Below are 22,863 nucleotides of genomic sequence, written 5' to 3' on the forward strand. Positions count from 1 at the left end.
TAATTTTGATTTATCATCTTATCGCTGTATTTTTTTTTTTTAATTACACTTAGCTCTTATTTTGCAAAATTTTGGGTATACAAATTGATAGATCATAATTACTTAGAAAAAAACGATAAATCCGAAAATAATATTCAAAATAAGGGTTGCCATTTGATTAATATTTAATGCAGATGTTAAAATAATAAAATATACTAGTATATATAGGTATTTATAACAAATGGTACCACGACTACCACAGGTTACGGGGTAACGGGTAACCATCGGTATTGGTATAATAATGTACATTTATCAATGTAGCCATGTAGGTACCTTTTCGTCGTGCGGGATCATATTGTGTTTAAGCACGTTTACTGAAGTACTTAGTACCTACTTATACAAAGCCCGCGGAGAGTGTCTGTGACGCGTCGTGTTTTATTGTGTTAATCATACACTGTATACATATTGCATATTATTATCAAAGCTGAGGCCTACGGGCTGCGAGTGCTGCGACCATGTGCGACGACTGCGCCGAGCGAATGATTTACGATGGTCGGAGCGCAGGCGACGGCGTGACGACGATCGTGGGTCATGACGCAGTTGTTACAGTTTTCTCGTTGATAAGCGTCGAAGTACAATATTATAATATTATCTACGTATGATTAGAGGCGCCCGAGAGTTGTAGTAGCTCATATCGGACGGAATTTTGTTTTATTACACTTAACCGAGTAAACACTGTCGGTGAGATAAGACGACTCACGTCCGGTATAAAAGCATGTTGTGGCGACGATGATGAGGCACATGCGTTCAACAGCCATCACAGTGCACCGCTCAGCGTCAGTGTGGTCACGTGTGTCGCCGTCGCGGTGGTCCGTCCGTTCAACCGAATAATCGCGAAATCGACACGACAATAACGTCACACACACTTTTCGTCGTACGGAAATAGTTTGAACGCTTAAATCGTAGTACTATTACTGTTATTTTCTGAGGCAGTGAGGCCGCTAAAGCAGCAATGGCCGTATCTTCGTGGTCTATCGTCACGTACATCTGTCTAACGTCAGCGGCGATCTGTTACTCGACCGCGGTCTCGTCGTCATCGTCGCCGCCGCCACTGCCACTGCCGAGAGTGCGCATCGAGTCAGGCGAACTTTCCGGTGGCGTGGAACACACAGCCATCACCGGCAGACCGCTGTACGCTTTCCTGGGCGTACCGTACGCCAGTCCACCCGTCTACAAGAACCGCTTTAAGGTGGGTGTGTCAGGGGCGCACCCGCGTTTTTTTATGTTTTTTGGGGGGAGAAGGTAGATAAAATTATTTTTAAATATTAATTGTTTTAATTTTAAATATTTACAGAAATCCGAAAGCAAGCTTGTGCACGATCTTAATTAGATAGTTGATAATTTTTTCATATTTTAATATAAAGTCGATACCTATATTATGTACCTTAGTACATATATGTACTAAGATTAACAAAATATTATAGGATAATAGTTTATGAAAAAAAGCTTAAGCCTGTTAACCCCTCCTCCTCCTCCCCTTTCCTAATTGAGTACGGCGTTGGGGTGTGCAATGACCACCCGAGACTTTGTTATTATGATGATGTTAAACTACGATTATATAAGCTAACATTAAAATAGAAATATTTGTTTTTAAACTTATAGGTAGATCTCGATAGTATTTGTCTAACATCAGTACCCCGGATATAATGGATACCGAGGTCAGTAGAAACTCATTTTGGTAACTGCTTAGAGAACCTCAGACTCCATCCCTAAACGATCAACCTTGTATCCTTTGAGATTAACAAATAAATACCTATACACTTCGAAAAAATCTCAGTTGTGAATCATAGACATATATTATACGTCTATTATAGTCCATGGTGTGAAGGCACATATAACATCTATATGTTTACGATCGTTTATCTCGATTGAGAAACATTGTTAACAGCAGTCATATTTTGATGTAAAGCTATATGATTAATTGATTCTTATAAAATGATCACCAAGTGTCAAATTATATAAATTCCGATCGGAGTATAGACGATAATATCATTATACCAAATTATTACCAATCTATAAATTATAAAGTATTATATACCATTGACTTTATAATACACTATACTATACGAAACCTATGGTATTACATTTTCAAGACATGTAAAAGATGAAAATTGTATACATTTTTAACTACAAAATATTTTTAAATGTTCGTGATTTTGTTTGAACACACTCATTTTAAAAATTATGCCTGTGTAATTTTAATATTTTTAAAAAATTAAAAAAGAACAACTATCGAATGTCGCATACCAATATTGACAGACGTTACAAATAGTTGAATAAAATAACAATAGCTAAGTAATCTAAATATGTATGCAAGTATATGTTTAGTGTTGACGACGCAAATAAGCTGAGACAACAATTTGTAATTTTTTCATTATTACATTATAATACAAATTTCTATAGCATATAGGTCAACTAAAAATGCTTAGTTGCCCATACAATGTACAATACCTATTGAATACCAACAAAAAATTTTGATCAGAAGTCAGTCTGAAGATGTATGACGTAACGTATGTGTGTTAAAAATTTTAAATATCTATAAATAACTTAAAATTTATCTAGATACTTCAAAAATCTCATTGTATAAATAAAACAATATTTTAACAATATTGGAATTTTGAAAATTTAAATGATCAACATTTTTTTGAACAATAACAAAAATAAATCAGTTGAGGTTACATCGTTATAATATGTTTTTTATCCATTGTCAAAATTTGAAGTTCAATCGCACAAAAAAAATTCTGTGATTTTCCACTAATTTTTTTTTAATATCTTAAATTTTAAATTATTTTTACTAGTTAACTATAAATAAACTTATGACAAATTTAAATTTATAAGTCTATTATAGTTGATAAAATCAAACATTTTATGAATTGTAAATAACAAAATAATTTGCCAATGTTTGTAATTTTAATGAATTTTGTAAAAATTTGAACATCAAAAACTTATAAAAAAAATGTTGACTATACTTTCTGCAGTATGTATTTTTAATTCACTGACAAAAATGTAATCATTTGTAAGTCGTAAAAAAACTAAAAAACTTCTGATATTTCAAATTTATATGAATAGCACAACAAAATATATTGTGTCTAGTAAATGCAGGTGATATGAATATTTTGTAACAATATCAAGTCTCTAGCATTAATTTTTTTTAAATTAAAACAAAAAAAAATTGATATTGATAAAAACTAGTTTTATGAAGGGATTCTAGTTTTTCCAGATTATTTTAAAAAGTACTGTGGATTTTTTTTCTTTTTCATTTCCAAAAATACGAACTAAATCTAATTTCATACCAGAAACGGCAGAAACCACCAATAAGATAAGACGTATGTACTGAGTACGGATACAAAAAAAAATACACACCATTATACAACCAATACATCCTGAAATGTGTTGAATATGCAATGAATTAGAGCTTATTAAAACAGTGTAGCAAAATTATTTCTTTGCCTCGCTTTAAAACTTGAAAATACAGCTTCCTCCTATTCCACCTTCTAGATTGCACTTAAGCCCTGTCTATGCAGACTATAATTGGTATAACAGTTAAATAATTAAACAGATAAAGAGACAAACATGAGGGCTCATTTAAGCAAACAGTAAAAGGGTATAAGTATAATACCTTACCTTTATCACTCCCATTTCCTAGCTGAAATATTGAGCACTCGTTTCTTTTTCGTGACTTTCACCTGTCATCGTTCACATTACTTGATAATTGATACAGGTACTTACATTCTTTTGTTTAGGTATAGAGAAAAAATGCAATATAGTAGATAGGTGCCTTGATAAATAATAATTAATAATTAATATTTTCTGTTTTTTTAGGAGCCACAACCGGTAAAACCATGGGTGGGTGTGTGGAACGCCACCATTCCCGGGAGTGATTGTATAGGTCTAGACCACGCACAATTCAAGGTAGTCGGAAGTGAAGATTGTCTATACCTCAATGTATATACTCCAAAAGTAAGTTATATTATAATACTTTAGTAACAATTTTAGTTATGAATTGTCTTATTTGATACCAACTACTGTATTAACTATGTATATTGATTAGTAATTAATATAGGCTTTAGCATATAGGATACGTATATTTATCTTATTATTCTCGATCTTTATGCCTATTACCTATTAGGTTTATTATGTTACCGACATAAAAATTTGTATATCTCGGCACTATGCACCATTCCTATAATTATTTTAAATGTCTAAGTAGTATAAATTACAAGACCTTTACACTTTAAGGTCCATTAGCTTAATATTATATACTTAATAAGTAATAACCAATGATCAATATGATAAAAATAATATTAATGAACCATTTATACGATCCAAGTTTAAAGTATAAGTATAAATATCTAAGTTTCCTATAATATAGGACCTATATTATGATTAATTGTTTGCACCAATTCACCGTGTGACGAACAGATTCTACGTACGACGTGCCGGGTGGACTGAGTCCATGCCTAAATACAGTATTTGCGCCTATAAACAAAAACCTAGATTGTGCTTATTACAATTAAAATGTGTTTAAAGACTTGTTTGCGCCCCACAGTTACACTACAAATTAATACATTTGGCAACAACGCGTAATTCAAAAATATATTATTTATGCTATTTTATGATATTTATTTTATAAATAATATTATTTCATTAGTACATGCTATAACTGTAATTTGCAGTTGACTCATAATAAAATAACGTTGATACAAAATACAAATCATAAACAAAGAAATTCAAAATCAAACCTAAATAATTAATCTAAATTATTTACGAGTACTGATATAATATATAATATGGGAGATTGTAAACTCCGTCCGAATACCGGTTAGATAAAAAGGTAATGAAAAAGTCTAATGTAAACTCCACGATTTTCATTTTTTCACCTGTAATGGATATATGGAAATTCCGCCAGTGCTTATGTAAAACTTAATAATATATCTCAACTAAAGAAGCTCAAAAATCTAAAATGTTATAGTGTTAGAAAACTTTATAAATAGTTATGACTTATGATAATGGATTTGTATTAGACTGAGATGTCAGAATATCTACAAATAATATAATATTATATCAATGTTTATACCAGTCCCATCGACCTTCATATCCAGCATTAACAATAATAATTAAAATCAGAAGATGACATCTATTAAGAACGAAAATTGTCTACTCGATGTTGACTCAGCAAATATATTATTTTATTCTACTCTACAAATTCAAATTTTAAACTGCTTTGTTCAAATAACAAAATATTTATTATATTGTATATAAATCTGGCATCAATACACGACAATAGGTACCTACATATAAATCATCAAATTCTTACTATTTAAAAAATGAAAATTTTACTTTATTTTATAAAAATAACAGTCACTACCTATTAATTGGCACAGATATGGAGGAAGGGAGCTCAATGGGACTTATAGTCCCCCCAATTTAAAATTCCCTATTTAGTACTAAACACATTTATAATTTTTAGATTACTATAGGAGGGGGTTCCCCCCCACAAAAAAATTGAGATTTTTACGCCTATTTACTTATTTTAGTTACCTATATTTTTTTTGTATGAAAGTGTTCTATTTTACACCACAAAATAAAGATTTAATATTTAAAATTTAAAGCCATCACTGAAAAAATAGTCACCATTAGTAAAAAACTATTATAGGGAATTGATATATTATATCATAAAAAACGTGTGATAACTTATAAGTTGCAGTGTATAACTTGCAGTTCATAATGTATGATATAATTATACCAATACATGACACCAAAATAGCGAATAATCGTTCGATATACCAATAATACTGTTATAAGTGTCGAAAAAAAATCACCTTGTAAAGTGTATGTGTGCCTTACGCAGCTACCCCAAGAAGGGCTGATATCCGGCGGCCTGATGAACGTGATCGTGTATATCCACGGCGGCGCGTTCCAGTTCGGAGCGGGCATCGGTTACGAGCCTCACTACCTTTTGGACAGTGAAGATTTCGTGTACGTATCGATCAACTACAGACTGGGGCCTTTGGGATTCGCGAGCACTGGTGACGATGTGTTGCCAGGAAACAACGGCCTCAAGGATCAGGTGGCTGCCCTCAAGTGGATCCAGCGCAATATAGCCGCGTTCGGCGGTAACCCCGGCTCGGTAACCATCGCCGGAATGTCGGCCGGTGGGGCTAGTGTCCATTACCACGTCCTGTCACCCATGTCAGTGGGTAAGTCATCTAAAATACTTGCTACATTTATTTTCAAAGTCAATTTTGTGTTTTTGGGGCGAGTAAAGATGTTTTTATATTATTTTAAGACGTTACTGCTACATTTTAGGTATAAAAGGAGTAAAATTAAAATATTACATTTACTATGCACCCCAAAACATGTAGCTCATTTCTAAATTTTGAAATTTAAATGCTTATTAATGAAATAATGTTTAATAAAAGCTCCAATACAACCGATATGGTTGAAGGTACGAACGTTATTTTTATAACTTTTCGATTAGTTTAATTTGTTATCTCGATTCACGAATAGATATCCGAGAGTGAATAATATACTGAATATACCTACTGTAACATAATCATTCAGGTATATATAATATTTAGCATATTATAATATTCGTGTGAACAAACTTAGATCAAAGATCCAGGAATCCAGGGTCTTATAATTAATTTCGTTAACCTTCACGGTTTCACTTTTCTTAAAATATTAATCTGTGGAATAATAAGTAGCATATTATTATGTATATAATGAACCTTAAGTAGGTATCTTAAAAAAAATAGCATACCATATATACATATTTGTATTTGTATAAGTACTGAGATTAGCGTAAACATTAACATTAATCTTTTCTATAAGTAATATAAACACACGTGATGAACATTAAAAATGCAAGACATACGCACATACAATAAGGAGGTATATCACGATGTTTTTAATCCGTAGGTATCTTGTTACTATCAATTTTAGTTACTACGATAACACCTAAGGTTAGAAGAAAATTAAGGTAGTAAACAAATAGACGTAGGTAATAAGATGTGATAACGGATGCTTAAATAATTATTAGGTAAATGCGTGTCATTTTTCTAATTTTATTTTTATTTTTGATACTTTTATTAGTTTGTTTTTATTTTATAACCTACCTACCAAACGTCAAATGATGACTAAGGAAAAAACCGCCAAGTATTTTATAATGACATGAATTTCCAAATAACCAAACTGAAATTTACTTTCATAAAAAGGCTGTAGGGCTTCACTTAGAGGTACTATTGGTATCCAATGGTTTTCGAAATCAATTTCCGCTTTTCAACTATTTATACTTCTCTAGTCTAGACTCATTTAGTTGAGTGCGGTTCCTTCAAAGAAACTATTACATAACTTTTATTTTAAGTTTTGAAAGTTGAACTTTGAAGTTTGTCCATTACATGACGAAGTCACTAGTTACATCTCTTCCATTTTTGTTCTTAACCAATCGGCACACACTGACCATCTAAATTATAATATAGGGTGGTCGGGTAGAGCTATGTCAGATATTAGGTATGTACATTTATTTAGATTACCATATTTTTTAGGCATTCAGTGATTATTCTGCAAGATCTTAGATTTGTGTCCCGTATTTGTGCTCTCGCATTTGTATGTAGAAAAACATATAAATTATTGTTCTAACGACGTTTAGTTCATTTAAAATAGTAATATAATATAGGTACCACGTTTAACTTTTATCAGAGCGAGCGAATATCGAAAGTATTCAGTCAATATTTGAAAATTGTCTATATGGCCTACGTATTAACTATTAAAATCGGTAAATAGTACAATAATAATTCGTTAATTACACAATATCATACTTACAGGTTTATTTAATAGAGGAATTGCCGAAAGTGGAAGTGCTTTTTGTGGCTGGGCTTACACAGAGAACACTGTTCAAAAGACTAAGGAATTAGCTGAGTCACTGGGATGTCCTACATACTACTCGAAGGACACCGTCAAATGTCTTAGATCAAGACCAGCACTAGCCATTGCAAACTCTTTGAAAAATTTCTTAGTAAAAATATTTCTACTTAAAAATAATCGTTCAGTCTCGTAAATAGTATACTTTAAATATTAATGTACTGTTGTATTGTTCATTTGTTAACACTCGTTAGCCGTGGAAGTACAATCCTTTTACACCATTCGGTCCAACTGTCGAAACAAGCGGAACAGAGCGGTTTTTAACAGACTTACCAGAGAACTTACCAGCTCAAAATGTCCCACTGTTGTTCAGTTTTACTCAAGACGATGGTCTCTACCCAGCCGCTGAACTTATATCACTTGAAGAAACTCTGGTTGACCTGGAATCGAACTGGAACGAAATATTACCATTCATACTTGATTACAATAACACAATTTCAGATGAATCACTGAGGGCGGAAATCGCACAGAAGATAAAAACATTTTATTTTGGAAACAACACAGTGTCAATAAACACTAAAAATGAAGTCGTCGAAGTAAGATAATTAATATTTTAAGTTCATACTTCATACTGCATACGATATACATAGTTAAATAGGTACATTGTAGGTACATCGTGCAAGATATATCAAATACAAAATAGATACCTTATTAGTTATTATAATATAGTGAATTCCGCTTAATGTGATCATTTTGATGCAGGTCATTTTGATTCTTTAACCAGTTGATTCCATAAAACATTTAGGTAGAACATTTTTTTTTTAAATCCAATCATTTATTACAATTACATATTTATTTATAATTAGGTACAAAAACATTTCAAAAAACACGTCTGATCATGAACTGCAAAAAACTGAATAAACTGAATGACACAAGTACATGACGTACAAAGATAATTGAATGACGTAACGTACACCGTATACTGTCATTCTGATAAGTTAAAAAAAAATATGGGTTTTATAAATTAATCAGTTTCAAATACCATAAAAACGATAAGATTGTTCATACAAGTGATTCAATTGTCCGGTACTTAGAGATTCTAATAAAAGGTCAATTTTACATTAGTAACATTCGATTTGGTTTTGGATTTTCATTTTTGATTCTAACAAACCGTTGATTCTATAAACCAGTGATCACATTAGGCGGAACTCGCTGTATTATGTATGCGAAGGTACCTAGAACAATAATTATATACCAATTTAAATATTTTAGAATAATACATGTTAATTCTTATTGAATAAATATACTAAAATGTGTGAGAATTTAAACGGATCATAGATTTATGCGGGTCATTTATACGGTTCATAGACATGACGTGTCGTCGATTCTAAGTAGCTCAACTAAAAATTAATGATAGTATAACTACTAAAATAAAAATTTTAATTTATAAATCATTAGCGTGTCCAGAATACATTTGAAATTTTGAACCACCTATTTGAGAAAATTAAAGGGTAAATCTAAGAAAACAAGAAAAAACTGTTTTTACGCTACCAGTGATGCATGGTTATTTCTCTTTCATACCAATTATTTACTGTGGTAAAATTAAATATTAGTTTGCAAATGTTCACACATGATCCGTCTATCAATTGATAACACATTTCATTCAATATGTCAATTTGTGATATTTTATGACTTACGTCGTTTCGCAAATAGGTAATTTATTAGCACTGAGGCACTTATTTATTTTGCCCATTTCATAACTACATACCTAGATAGATAGACACATTAAAATAATTAAAATAATACATAATGGTTGTACTAGTTAGGTATTTATTTAAATAAGGCTTTTGGAAAAATAAAGCTCGTGCTTCAACCCCTCCTAATAAGTTTGACGGGCTGACCTTATAATACATCTGTGTCTCAAAATTAGTTTACTTACAAGTTAATATAAAAACCCGATTTATGTAAAAATCAAAAATAATAATCATTTACGACTAACACAAAGATTATGGGCGGCTCCGACAAGATTAGAAATTGCCTAAATTTTTCCCCTTCAATTAATAGCCACTAAAAGCCTTAATACCTAAATAACTTATGGAATTATTATTCATTACAGATGCTTACAGACAGGTTGTTCAAAGAACCGGTGGGTAGAGCAGCCCAGCATTTGGCTTCAATAAATACATCGCCGGTATACTTTTATGAATTTAGTTACAGGGGTAAATACTCACTTTCAGACAAATATTCCAAAACTGGATCCTCTGAAGGAATGGGTAAATAGGACCTAGTTAAGATAAAATCTACCAACGTTACTAGTGTATAATAATTATTTATTCGATGTAGGAGTATCCCACGGTGACGACACAATGTACGTTATAAAAACCCGATATGGAAATCCACACGACAACGTCGAAGACGCCAAGTTGATTCCAGTCATGGTGAACATGTGGTCATCATTTGCCAAAACCGGGTAAGTTTATTATTTATATTAGGTACTTATATCTACAGTGAGATATAGACAGGATTCTGAAGGGGGAGAGGTAAGTATAAATTCAACTACATTTTTACAGTTTTCGTGTATAAATAATATAAATAATAAATGTATTAGGGGGGAACATGACAATGGAGGAGTTAAACTCCCAAAAATAGCTACACCACTGCCTATAGTTTTTTATGAGGTAGCACAATATTATTAGGAGTAGCTGTATTGGTTCCAGTTTGAAAAAGGTATTTTATTAAGGTTTTCCGAATGTGATGTCTTTTAAATTTAGGACGATCCCACTACTGGTCGAGAAGTCAACCAGTCATAACTTAAGTAGGTATATGAAGAATATAATAATTTTTAATTTTTAATTGTTAAGCTGATAGGTTGGGACCCAGCCGTTAGGTTAAACTGATCTTACAAATTTACTTTCATCAAATATTCTAATCGTGTACGTTTTCCATTGGGTATATAGTTAGTGTTACACTTTTCCAAGTATTTGTTGTTTTTTTGTTAGGTGGTAAATTTCCTTGTATTTACTATTGTGAAATTCAATTTGTAAATACTGTTCAAAGTCTCCATAAAATAAACAAATATTAGGATGATAATCTAGTAAATTCTTTATATGATTTCATAATACAAAAAAAAAAATGACTAAGAATTAAAATTGAAACTATTTGACCTGAACAGAAACGGGAACCAATTCAACTCATCTTAGATATAGTACAGCTTTCATAACTTCATAAGCGGGAACTACTTCGGCATGTGAGGTAGAGGCTCGTGAAGTCGTGAACCAATTCGGTACCAGCCATATTTGTATACTGACGCCTTTCAAGCCTTAACGTGTTCCGCAGTCATTCATAGTTTGAATATTTTTTTTTTTAACTGGAAAATAACTAATATATTGCCAGGCAATTTGAAACAGATTCAAAAATATTTTATTACTTGGAATGGATAATTCTGAAACCTTGACGTAAGCATACTCCAAGGGATGAATCATTATTCAATTCCACATTAATGGCTAATTTAGAAGTTATTTTAAAAATACCGATTGCTGACATTTCATATTTGTTAAGGTAACTAACTGGCCAAGAGTCAAGACAAACTAAATTAAAAAAACCTAAATATATTGTTTAACTTAAATTTTAAATTTTTGAGTAAACGTTGATGGTTACAAGTTTTTATTTCTGCAATTTATTGATCTATACACCTACATAATATATGTATAATAACGTACTAAATACCTGTTTGTACATAATGTACCCACACGTCTACATATTATGTTTCAGAGTTCCAGACGTAGGAAACTCTGCAATTTGGTTACCAGTGTCGAAAAACCCTGCAGATCCATTAAATTTGATTAAGATCACACAGAACCAAACAATTGAACCACAAGAATACTCAGATCCCGGCAACTATAAATTCTGGAGCACGTTGCCGCTAACCGAGTTTCCTGCAGCCGTTAACCCTTCAGAAACCATAAGCCACAACGAACTATAAGACCATCGAAAAAAATATTGACATTAGATAATTTTCCTGATTTTATGTTTTATAATTAGGCACCTACGTGTTAGAAAAATAAGTCAAAATGAAAATACAAACTTGTTATATGTGTCTTAAATTAAATGTATAGGTACTCAAAACAATTTGTACCTCTTTTTTATTTACCTTTTCCACTCATACTATATTTTATTAATTCAAGTTATAAGTTATGTTTTAAATTAAATTGCCTACAGTATGATTGGTCAAGAATATTTAGAACATCAATTATTTTAGCATTCCCTAACTTGTACGAAGAAGTCGAGAAGCACACAAAAAAAAAATGAACTCAAAAATATAAATGAAGATCAGGATTTGAAATCTATATTGTGTATATACTTACCTAGCCCCCAAGGTAATAATTACACAAATGTATAGAATAGTATAAAACAACCAGAAAAATACATTTTTCTTTAAATTTGATAATAGGTCAATTCAATCGGTGCTGAGACATTAAAATGACAATACAATATTATTATTATGTTATTGTAAGAAGGTATGATTTAGATTTGCTGTTTCTCTTTTTCATGTCGATAAATGCACTAAAAAGGGTCAAATTAAATTAATTTTGTTGATATAAACTAACTAATTATACTTGTACAAACAAGTAGAGACTACAGTTAAGGACAGCAAATTTGTATTCGTGTTTGGACCTTAAGTCCTAATGACGACTTTGAAAACAACCTAACAAAAAAATATAAAATCATATTCTGGTTTAGTGCTAATAGGGATTTAGTTTTAGTATCTATAGGCTATATTCTTAGTCGACTTTCTTTTGATGGTAATCGTATATAATTATATAAATATATATTAAAATGAAAATGTTTTTTATAGTTGTTTAATTTTCAATTTATTTGATATTTGATGTTTATCGTTAAAAATTGAGTTGGAAGTCCTGATAAGACAGATGAATAGAATGACAGAATAAATATTTCATAAGCTAAAATACCTATTTCATATTTTTATTAAATTATATTTTAAGTGAACACAGGATTCAATTAATATCGTTAATTTAAATGTTTTTTTTTTTTATTGAACTTAAGCCCAGCGATGAAGGCCATAAAGCTGTGGTAGGGGTAAGGTATGGTAGGCTGTTTTTTTACGATTGTTACAGTTGATACGTTGGGTAGCAAACAAGTGTATGTGTGGCAAGGTTTTAACTACTATGAACCCGGGTGGTCACCCATCCGGAAGTTAGTAGCTGTGGCCGTTACTTACTCCCAATCACATTCCGCAACTGTTAGCAGCCAACGCGTCATGCCAAGCCACTTAAATGTGTTATTGTCATTAGATAACATAAATCTGATTAAAGCTGTTAGACCTATAAGACTAAATACATTTATACCTAATAAATTTATCAAAAACAATATGGTATTGCCTTCAATCATCACACATTTTACATAATCAAATTTTATCATTAATTAACAGTTATTATCATAGATTATTCTTTGTTATTATATTAATTTGTGATCAGGTATTGATCCATGAAAGTAAGTAATAAATAATTTGTAAATCATGTAATAGAAACAATGAGTAGTTGAAAACTTCTCTGGGATTATGACTTATGGCAGGGCTGGTTAATAGTCAAAATATTAAACACTTATATCTGAATGTAACATAGAATTTTTAGAATAGTCCGTGGTTGAACCACTACAATAATATAATAAACATAATACATATTTATATATATTTCAGTGTTACAGAATCATGCCACATTGCGGTCACAAAATTTTAATAATACAATAATGTATATTATAAAAAATAGAAATTAAACAGTGTAACAAAAGATTTTAGGTACTTACTATAATCTGCTTGGACAACTAAACATCAAACTACTTTATTCATTTCAAATACTACAACACCAAGAAACTTGTCTTTAATTATATTCTGATTTATTGTGTTTTTTTTTATATATATAAAGAATAATATAATATTTGTATATAAATAAACTTAAAAAAGCAAACAAAATGTATTTAATATGAAATATTTTTTTTTGCATATTATATATATATATAAAAGTAAATAATGAATAAACAAAACATTTAAGGTATGTGAGCATTAGTTTTTCTTTTTAGTACATCAAGTCTAGCAGTCTTTCCCGCAGTACTTATAATTTTACAAAACATATACACTAATTAAAAATGTTGCGGTTTCCATTGTTATTAAACTTTAAATAATCAATACAATTCAAAAAATAATTAGGTCAATAGTTTATATTAATAAGTAGTTTAACATGGATAATTTCATTGTTACTGTGAAATTATATATGTTACACAAATACTTGACTTGATTCTATAAAAGAGAAAACAACCAATTCACGTGTACCTCGAAAAATAATTAAATCTTCTCAACCAATAATGGTTATAATATAAAACAATATGAAAGATGCAGTACTATATTGAGTGACAAATGTCATGACAATCGACATGAGGCCATTTTTTTAACATTACACATGATTGGCTTGTGCCACGGTCGTTTAGATGGATCATTAACATCATCAATGGGAACTGATGCACTCCCATTTGGTCGATCTGGATTGAGATTAATAAAACTCGGTAAAATTTGATTTTTTTAGCAATAAAATATATATAAGATTTATTACCTTTAATTAATTGTTCTGTTATATATTCTTCTTCGTTATCTGAAGGCGTTTCACATGAATGATAGTTAAATAGGTATGGCAATACAGTCATGTTATGCATAAAATCACCACGCAAAGGAGGAAAAGGTACCTTTTCAGATGTTCTTGGATGTCTACAAACAAACCACCTAAACAGTAAAAAACAAATAAGAATAAATATGAAAATATATATTCATTTTAAACATAATGATAATGAAGTGTGAAAAAAGGGTATTATTTTATAAATTAGATATAACTTTGAAGTTGTATACAATTTTTGTAATATAGTAATTATAAATAATATTCAAGGCAACAATATTTATTTAAATCCATACATAAAAAGTACACCCATTTGAAACTTTTAATACCCATATGATAAATATTATATTTAAATGGTAACTTGACAAAAGGAACCACAAACTATCCAGTAGATTCAGTTGGTCGTAGAAACATGGTTTTGGTATCATAATAATGAAGAGAAGTTGTATTAAAATTTGTTTTTTAACGGTTTATACAATAAAAAAAATGTATTTATATTAATAAGTTTACAAATTCTACTAACAATAAGTTTAGATGACATAATGTCAGGCAAACTTTAATACAAATAAATAAATAAATAAGTGATATACATAGGTACAGATGTTAACTTTTTAAAAGTATTTTAAAATTGTTTGCAATAGTTTTTATTGATTAATAGAAATTGTAATTATATAAGTACAAATATTTCTGATTTACATGGACAAAAAAAGAATTAGGAATATTTATGAATGGATTAGTTAAACCTAATAAATAAAGATATATTTACTCATATCCAGAGAATTTGATTAGTTAGTTATGGATTAAAGAAGCACACTATTTATTTATTTATTTTAGAAATATCCATTGTTTATCTAAAATTGTTAACTTACGGATGTGTTTGTATCGTTCTTAAGGTAAATCGCTTCTTTGGGTCTTTTTTAAGCATTCCAACTAGCAAAGATCTCAAAGGTTCGGTCACAAAGCCTGGAATTTGTATATTACATTTCCCAATCGCTTCAAATAATCTATACACATTATCACCTTCAAATGGATACTCTCCGGTAACTAAGTTATACCTTAAAACAAATTACAAAAATTGTGATTTTTATCTTATTATACAAATTTTTAAATAATTCATTGACATTCATACAATGTAACCCCACTGCTCCAAATATCTATTTTAAAGCCAGAGTACTCATCAGCCCCATTTGCTATTTCAGGCGGTTGAAATGCTGGTGAGCCTTGACTAGATGCACAGATACCTTCTGGATCAAAGGGCGACAGTGCCTAAAAATTATGATAAACATATTTTAATATAGATGAATATTTTACAATTAATTATTATATTTTCAACATACTTCAGCAGTTCCAAAGTCTGATATCTTAAGTGTTTCATCAAGTGTGAGCAATAAATTCCCTGGTTTGATATCTTTATGAATTATTCCACGGCTGTGTAAATAGTCTAGTCCATTTATTAACTGACTGAAGTAACTAATATCAAAGAATGTTAAACAACATAAATTAATCTTCATAACACTACCTACTTTTAACTAAATAATTATTAAAATACATACTTATGGGCTTGCCAGCATGGAAATTTACTTCCTGGAGAGTGTTCTAGCATATCTTGAAGACCACCGACACAATATTCCAAAAGAAGATACATCTTTTCTTTTTCTTCATTCACTATCACATCTACTAACTCTATGACATTTAAATGTCTCAATGTTTTTAGAAGTTGAATTTCACTATAAAAAGTAATAATAATAACAAATGATAGGTATTACTTACAAGTGGAATATAGTTGAATATTCAACACATGTATTCAAAATCTATTGAATAAATTTTATCCTATAACACTTAATAATATTATATAGTATTTATAACATATTTTTAATGTCAGCAGTTCAAAAAGAAATTAGTTAAAAAATATTTTACGTTTCTACAGAATAAAAATATCCAAGCCAAAAGAACAGGCACATAACCAACATTTTTTTTTTTTAAAGGGGAGAGGGGAGTTAATTTGATATTAAACATAACACGTGGGGCTTTATACCATTTTAGTCATCATCTTATTATTAATAATATCAAACATGAAATAGAATCATATGATAACATATTTTGTGGAAATCTGAATAATATCATATAGTAGTATTTTTTATAGTACAGATATTTTTTGCATAAATACAGGCAAAGGTGAGGGGGGTGTTTCAATACTCAAAACACCCCCTCTCCTGTAAAGGAATTTTTATTTTCTATAACAGTGCATCTGAAGTAATAGCTAAAATGTATAATTACTACAATGGTTAAAAAATAAAAGATGTCAATGTAACTGTTTACATATTATGGGCAACATTTATTCATACTTTAAAAACAACTACTGACAACTCATATGATATAAAATTAAGAACCTATAGCAGCAAATGATAGATATTATAAAATGTTACCACACTAAAAAACAAAATGTATTAAAAGTTTAATTACTATGAAGTTCTTAACATTTTACCTACTATAGTAAATTTACTATCCATAGGCCTAATCTGAGCAATGCAAGGGGAGGGGGAAAATAAAAAGATATTTATCTGAGGGGGCAATAATTTATTTTTACCATATAGATTTTTAGTCTTACCACAGATAGTTCCCCCCTCAGAATTTACTCGAGATAATGCCTATGGATCTACCACAATAGTTCAGTTATTAGTTAACTCGTTACTTAAGATTTCAGAGAATGCAATACACACTTATGCTGTCTCAATCTTACCAACACACAACAAACCTACCAAATTCACATTAAAGAGAGCTAATTTTATGTTATTAGTTTTAATATTAAAGTGAGTCGACCTAATATGAAACTTTAAAGTAAGAATATTATCCATGTTTATCCATTGGTTTTAATTTTTAAATTGTTTACTTAAAATAAAATAGTACACATAACTTGCTAAAAACTTAAAGTATTAAAAAAAACCAACGTACAAGTATAGATGATGTTCTTAATTTTAACTTTGATAATATTAATGCTAACCAAACAAAATTAGTACTGCTGATATTAAATTTGCTGTTTGTTAAATACATTTGTAGCCTTGTAGAACAGAGACAAGCATACAGGTATCACATCTCAAAAATAAGCAGAAAAGTTGAGATATTTTAAGAGATTATTAATACTAGTTATCTATGTATAAAAATTATTTTATTACTTGAGCACATTTTTTTCTCCATTAGGTATTCGTTTGAGTTTTTTCTTTTTTAATATTTTAGCTGCGCAGCGAACAAGCGTTTCGGAGTCGAGTACTTCTTTAACTTTACCATAACTACCTTCGCCTAATAAATCGCCCATTACATATTTACCAACCGTTTTACATGGTTTCTTTTGGGCCCGATATACCACTTCGTTGGGATCAAATGAATTGAAAATACCGGTAGCCAAACAATCGTTTGCCGACCAATCGGCCGGTACATTTAACAAGTCTTTGAACACATCTTCGTCATCATCTATAGCACTTGGCATAACAGCCTCGTCAAATTCTCTCTGCTCCATCATAATTACATCATTTTCATTTAATATGCAATACCTATTTTTAAATTTCAAATTTGTTATCTCATTAATACTCTTCGTATTCAACCAAAAAAACTGTAGGATAATTCGATTAATTATATATTTATGATAATTGATATGGTATTATGACGGTACGATCGCAAATCCACAAACAATTTAAAAACAATTACAATGTTCACAAATATGTACCTGCATCACAAAATATGAACACTCAAGTAGTCAGTCTAATAATGGTGAAATTTGTTATATCACATTGCTTGCTAGTTACTACACTACTTCTAGCAGTAATGTAGTAGTATACTATCGTCCATACTGATAATATCCCATTGTATTTTTGTTTGGTAAACAGTAAATCATATGTTACTCACGGAGGTCGGAAACTCAAAGACATTCCAAACAGAACTGCGATTATACGACGCACACAATATTGACAATATTGTGACAATATGCACAATGCCTACAATCGGAACCACGACATTATTATAAATTAAAAAGTAATAAATAAATAAATAATAATTATAATATATTTCATAGGTAATAGGTACCTTTAACTTTTTAGAAACTAAAAAATATCAAATACAATTACAAAACTAATAATTATTAATTATTTATACTTGAATACTTAATAGGAATTGGAATATTGTGGACCTTTCTCTGGAATCTAGATCAAACTAGCCAACTCTATATTATTATTTATTTATTTATAGATCTTGCTCTGCTCAGAACTCTGGATCTATAATAATACATTATGACCCAAAATACAGCAGGTTCCAATAATAGTTCTTAATTACCTGAAAACATTACCTCAAAGTCCCGATCGAATAAAGTTTATTATATTATATATTTTTTACGCACGTTATTTGTACGATTCCGATGAAAAATAAATGACTATTTTGTGTAAGTAATATAATAATTAATATTATGACTGCAGTATACTGTATAACTTTTAATTATTATTATTATTTAAATGTACAATACAATGTACACAACACAGCCCACAGGCCACATCACGTCCTCCTCTAGCGGTTTAATTACGAGGGGATAATTATTAATAGAAATAGAATATCCCTCCAGAAGTTTACTATAAGTTATAACGCTGTTTTTTACCCCTAATCACCGAATTATGATAAAATAAAACTTGTACCTAATAGAATTAATATTGGCTGATTATTATCACACTTATTATCCGTTTTCTTCCATTGTATTTTTAAAATTCCTGTTTCAATTATTGAACGAGTTGTGAGCAGTCTTAAATGAAAATATTTAGAATATACATAAATATATATCATGAATTCTAAAGCCTAATATATTGTCATGCTCTCCCCCACTATTTTACATTAATAGGTATATTCTATTGTTTTGGACTGGATTATCCTAGGCAGGGTCTCTACAAAGAGGAATGGGTTAGTGAGTTCTATGGTCCCGGGGCCCGGAAAAAAAACCTTGTACCTATATTTAATATGTAAACATATTATTAATTTAAAAATGAGTAGGGCAAATTTATAGGTCAATGGTCGTGCCACCTCAGTCACCATATCTATATAATACAATATACAATCTACCTATGTAATAATCTATGTGAGTACCTATATTAATTTTTCTTCATAAAATCTGTCCACTTGGCATTGGTAGGTGGGCGAGGCTTGCAGCTCGATCATTTTTGGAAAAGTAGCTGGGAAAAAATGAAAGGAAAAAAATCCGGGACCATACGAGCAATGAACTAGTCCCCCGCCATTGACAGTTAAGTTGAATGTCGATGTCTGCCGGCTGCTGGCTGCCGCCTGCCCTACTGTTGCTATTTTTTAGGGTCGAAAATAATATAAATTATCTTATTAATTTATACAAATATATTTTATTGGGCAGTAGGTACCTACCTATTCGTATTCAAACTTAAGTACTAATCAGTAGGTATACGTTGTAACTCATATTTTCTATACTGAGCTGGGATTTAGGAGCAAAAGAAGCTGTGTAACCAATATTTTAGGTACATTTTGTAAAAAAAGTTAAATGTTAGATTTTACATGAAAATTGTTATAAAATATACTTGGTAATAAGTAATAACATACAGTGAAGGGCCGGAGTTATTTACAGTATCGTAGTTGAAAAATTCTTGTGAGGTGCCTGCACCTTGGTAATTGGGTTATTACTTATTTGCGATTTGTCAAACTCATTTTTGACCTACCAGGAGATTTGTCTCTGCGGGTTAGTCCTTGGCTGTTTCATTTACTAAAACAAATGTAAACTGGGCCCGAAGTTACCTTTTTTGTTGTAAACTCGGCCCGAAAATTTTAGGTAATAAAAATAGGTAGATTGTAAACTCGGCCCGGAAATTTCAGGTAGTAAAATAAATCGATTGTAAACTCGGCCCGAAAACATACATAGGAGAAGATTCTATGTTTCCGCCTGAAATGTGGGCCAGTGCATCAGCTGAAACGTATTTAACAACAAATGCATGTGAATCATTTCATGCGCATTTTAATTCAAGTTTTAATTCCACTCACCCCAATATATATTCCGTCATTTCAAAATTAAAAGAAGTACAAACAGAAACGTACATTAAAATCAACAGCCTAGATGCACCATTTAAATTTCAAAATATAAAAACTAAAAAAAAAAAGAACTCTTAGAAAGAACACTTACAAAATATAAAAATAAAGATATATCAGTGAGTGAATATGTAAAATACATGGCTTTTTACTTAAAAAAACTAGATTTATATATTATTATACTAAAATTTTTCACTCATTATTTACACTACAATTTTACTTATTTATTTTTTATTATATTTTTACACATTTTTACACTTATACATTTATATAAATACATTTATTATTATTTTATTATCAATATCATAACATTTTAATTACATTTTTCATTTAAATAACGAATTTCATACTATGAATAATAATATGAAAATGAAAATAATTTTTGGAGGATAATGAGAACCGCCTCCTCGTAGTGTCCTCTGGTTAATGCGAAATGTTTCTCAAAAATATTATAAGAAAAATCATGGTTTTTACATCTAAATAATTTTTACATGAAAAAAACCCGGGCCGAGTTTACCATCGACCTTTTGAAAATGTTTTTTCCTCGGGCCGAGTTTACAATCTCCCAAAAGTACTGGTCTGTTGTCCATTCCTCCTCGAATAGTGAACACTACTCACTGGCTAGCTACTGCTCAGCCATATGTCCACATGAAAGTATGGGACCCAAAAACTGTGGTCAATATTCACAGATTAGAGGGCGTAAAGTGGATTTTTTTTAGCTTTAACCATGATGAGGTACCTATACTCCAATTCCAATATGAATAATTTGGGTCTCAAATCTCTGGTTGATCTTAAAACACGATCTTATAACCTGCGTTACCTACATAGACCTTTTAATATTATTATACCAACCGTATAAGTATAAGGTCTATGGTTGCCCCTCCCCCCCCCCCAGCAAAAAAAGTAAAATAAATGGCTCCATATTCTCCAACTTAGCGGAGGTTAATTTTCGTGTTCCTACTCTCTACTAAAGCCTTGAATAGGTCGGGCTGGTCGTTCGCGCATAGCCATACATATTCTGGGCTTATTATCCGTGCCGAATATTTTTACATTTTACAATTCGCACTAAACCGGTATAAAATTAAATATATTTCCTAAGAATTGATCATTTCCCCATACCATACATATATTTGAGTAAAATGGATCAGGTAGGTTTGAGCTTAAAAAGTAAGGCCAACAACTATACCCACTCCAATTTGCATGCCGTATTTTAAACCACTCTGTACCTACGCATGTATAACAATCCCATATTCCAATCACCAAAGTCCTTTGCCAAGAACCCTTCATACCTCACATAGCTACCCAATTATTTGATATTTTTCGGTTTTATGATATATTATTTTATAATTATCATTTTCATTAGTTATGACTTCACGGCTCAAATCCCCACCTAGTTTACTTAACCAATTTCGAGGATGAATAAACAATATAATTAATACCTAGGTATACAAAATTGTAAACTCTCAAATTGTTCTGAGCTACATTTGGATTATCTGTATTCAATTAGGGGGACTGGTATTATGTTTCAAGGAGTAATAATTAATCAATTAATACGACATGTACATTGAGGCTATGTCTATGTGCAGGGGTTAAAGTGGGGGGCGCAGGAGGACTCAGTCCCTCTACCTCTGACGACGGTTAAAAGCCGTCCCCTTTAACAAATTAGGATTTTATACATTAGACATAACACATAAAATTATATATGGAATGCTTAAAACTATATGGAGACATTAGTCCCTTCTAGAATTTTTTCCCACTTTAAACTCTGTATATGTGTGAGTAGTAAATGAACATTAGTGTAGTGCAACTAGTGGGGTAGCCAGAGTTATGAAATGGGGAAGAAGAATTTAAGTAAAAATTCAACTATTTTTTTTTACAGTTTTGTGTATAGATATATAATATAAATTCACCATTCTTCCTGGAATTTTATTGAAATTGCAAAAAAAAAATAGTTGACTTTGCACTTTATTAATCATTTTCTTAATTTGCCCAGCATAAATACATATATGTATAAGACAATTATTTCATGGGAGTGTTGAAAAAAATATCTTAATTTTAAGGTACTTTTAAATTGAAAGTTGAAAATCGACTTCCTAAAAATCCTAGATATTTTAGAAAGAAATACATACATATATTAAAAATTTTAATTGCACATTCCGAAGTATGTGTAATTTACCACCGCTTATTGATCTAAAACATATGA

At 30.5% G+C, this 22,863-nt stretch overlaps 2 protein-coding genes across 3 annotated transcripts; one reads left to right on the forward strand and one right to left on the reverse strand.

Annotated features, from left to right (window-relative positions):
• Positions 1-759: 759 nt before the first annotated feature.
• LOC111034452 (esterase E4-like) lies at positions 760-11,962 on the forward strand. Its single transcript, XM_022315709.1, has 8 exons — positions 760-1,228; positions 3,862-3,999; positions 5,891-6,239; positions 7,866-8,056; positions 8,157-8,498; positions 10,019-10,175; positions 10,246-10,372; positions 11,674-11,962. The coding sequence occupies exons 1-8, from the start codon at positions 992-994 to the stop codon at positions 11,882-11,884; spliced, it is 1,752 nt and encodes a 583-aa protein (XP_022171401.1). The 5' UTR covers positions 760-991; the 3' UTR covers positions 11,885-11,962.
• A 2,128-nt stretch (positions 11,963-14,090) lies between these two features.
• Positions 14,091-18,429, reverse strand: LOC111034467 (serine/threonine-protein kinase STK11-like). 2 transcript variants are annotated; one of them, XM_022315731.1, is made up of 8 exons: positions 18,304-18,429; positions 17,756-18,130; positions 16,136-16,309; positions 15,920-16,052; positions 15,712-15,848; positions 15,452-15,637; positions 14,526-14,692; positions 14,336-14,454 (listed from the first exon to the last, which is right to left on the reverse strand). In XM_022315731.1, the coding sequence occupies exons 2-8, from the start codon at positions 18,097-18,099 to the stop codon at positions 14,336-14,338; spliced, it is 1,260 nt and encodes a 419-aa protein (XP_022171423.1). In that variant the 5' UTR covers positions 18,100-18,130; positions 18,304-18,429. The 2 variants fall into 2 exon arrangements, with proteins under 2 accessions (XP_022171424.1, XP_022171423.1); XM_022315732.1 differs by lacking the exon at positions 18,304-18,429 and having other exon boundaries at positions 14,091-14,454; positions 17,756-18,099.
• Between the last annotated feature and the right edge of the window lie 4,434 nt (positions 18,430-22,863).

The sequence above is a fragment of the Myzus persicae genome, unplaced genomic scaffold, assembly GCF_001856785.1.
Source record: "Myzus persicae strain clone G006 unplaced genomic scaffold, MPER_G0061.0, whole genome shotgun sequence".
Taxonomy (NCBI): Eukaryota; Metazoa; Arthropoda; class Insecta; order Hemiptera; family Aphididae; genus Myzus; species Myzus persicae.

Coding starts and splice junctions, on each gene's coding strand:
- LOC111034452 (XM_022315709.1), top strand. CDS start 992: ATGGCCGTATCTTCGTGGTCTATCGTCACGTACATCTGTCTAACGTCA. Junction 1,229..3,861: donor TCTACAAGAACCGCTTTAAG/GTGGGTGTGTCA, acceptor CTGTTTTTTTAG/GAGCCACAACCGGTAAAACC. Junction 8,499..10,018: donor CTAAAAATGAAGTCGTCGAA/GTAAGATAATTA, acceptor TATTCATTACAG/ATGCTTACAGACAGGTTGTT.
- LOC111034467 (XM_022315732.1), bottom strand. CDS start 18,099: ATGATGGAGCAGAGAGAATTTGACGAGGCTGTTATGCCAAGTGCTATA. Junction 16,310..17,755: donor GGAGAAAAAAATGTGCTCAA/GTAATAAAATAA, acceptor TACTTTTTATAG/TGAAATTCAACTTCTAAAAA. Junction 15,638..15,711: donor TGGAGCAGTGGGGTTACATT/GTATGAATGTCA, acceptor ATTTGTTTTAAG/GTATAACTTAGTTACCGGAG.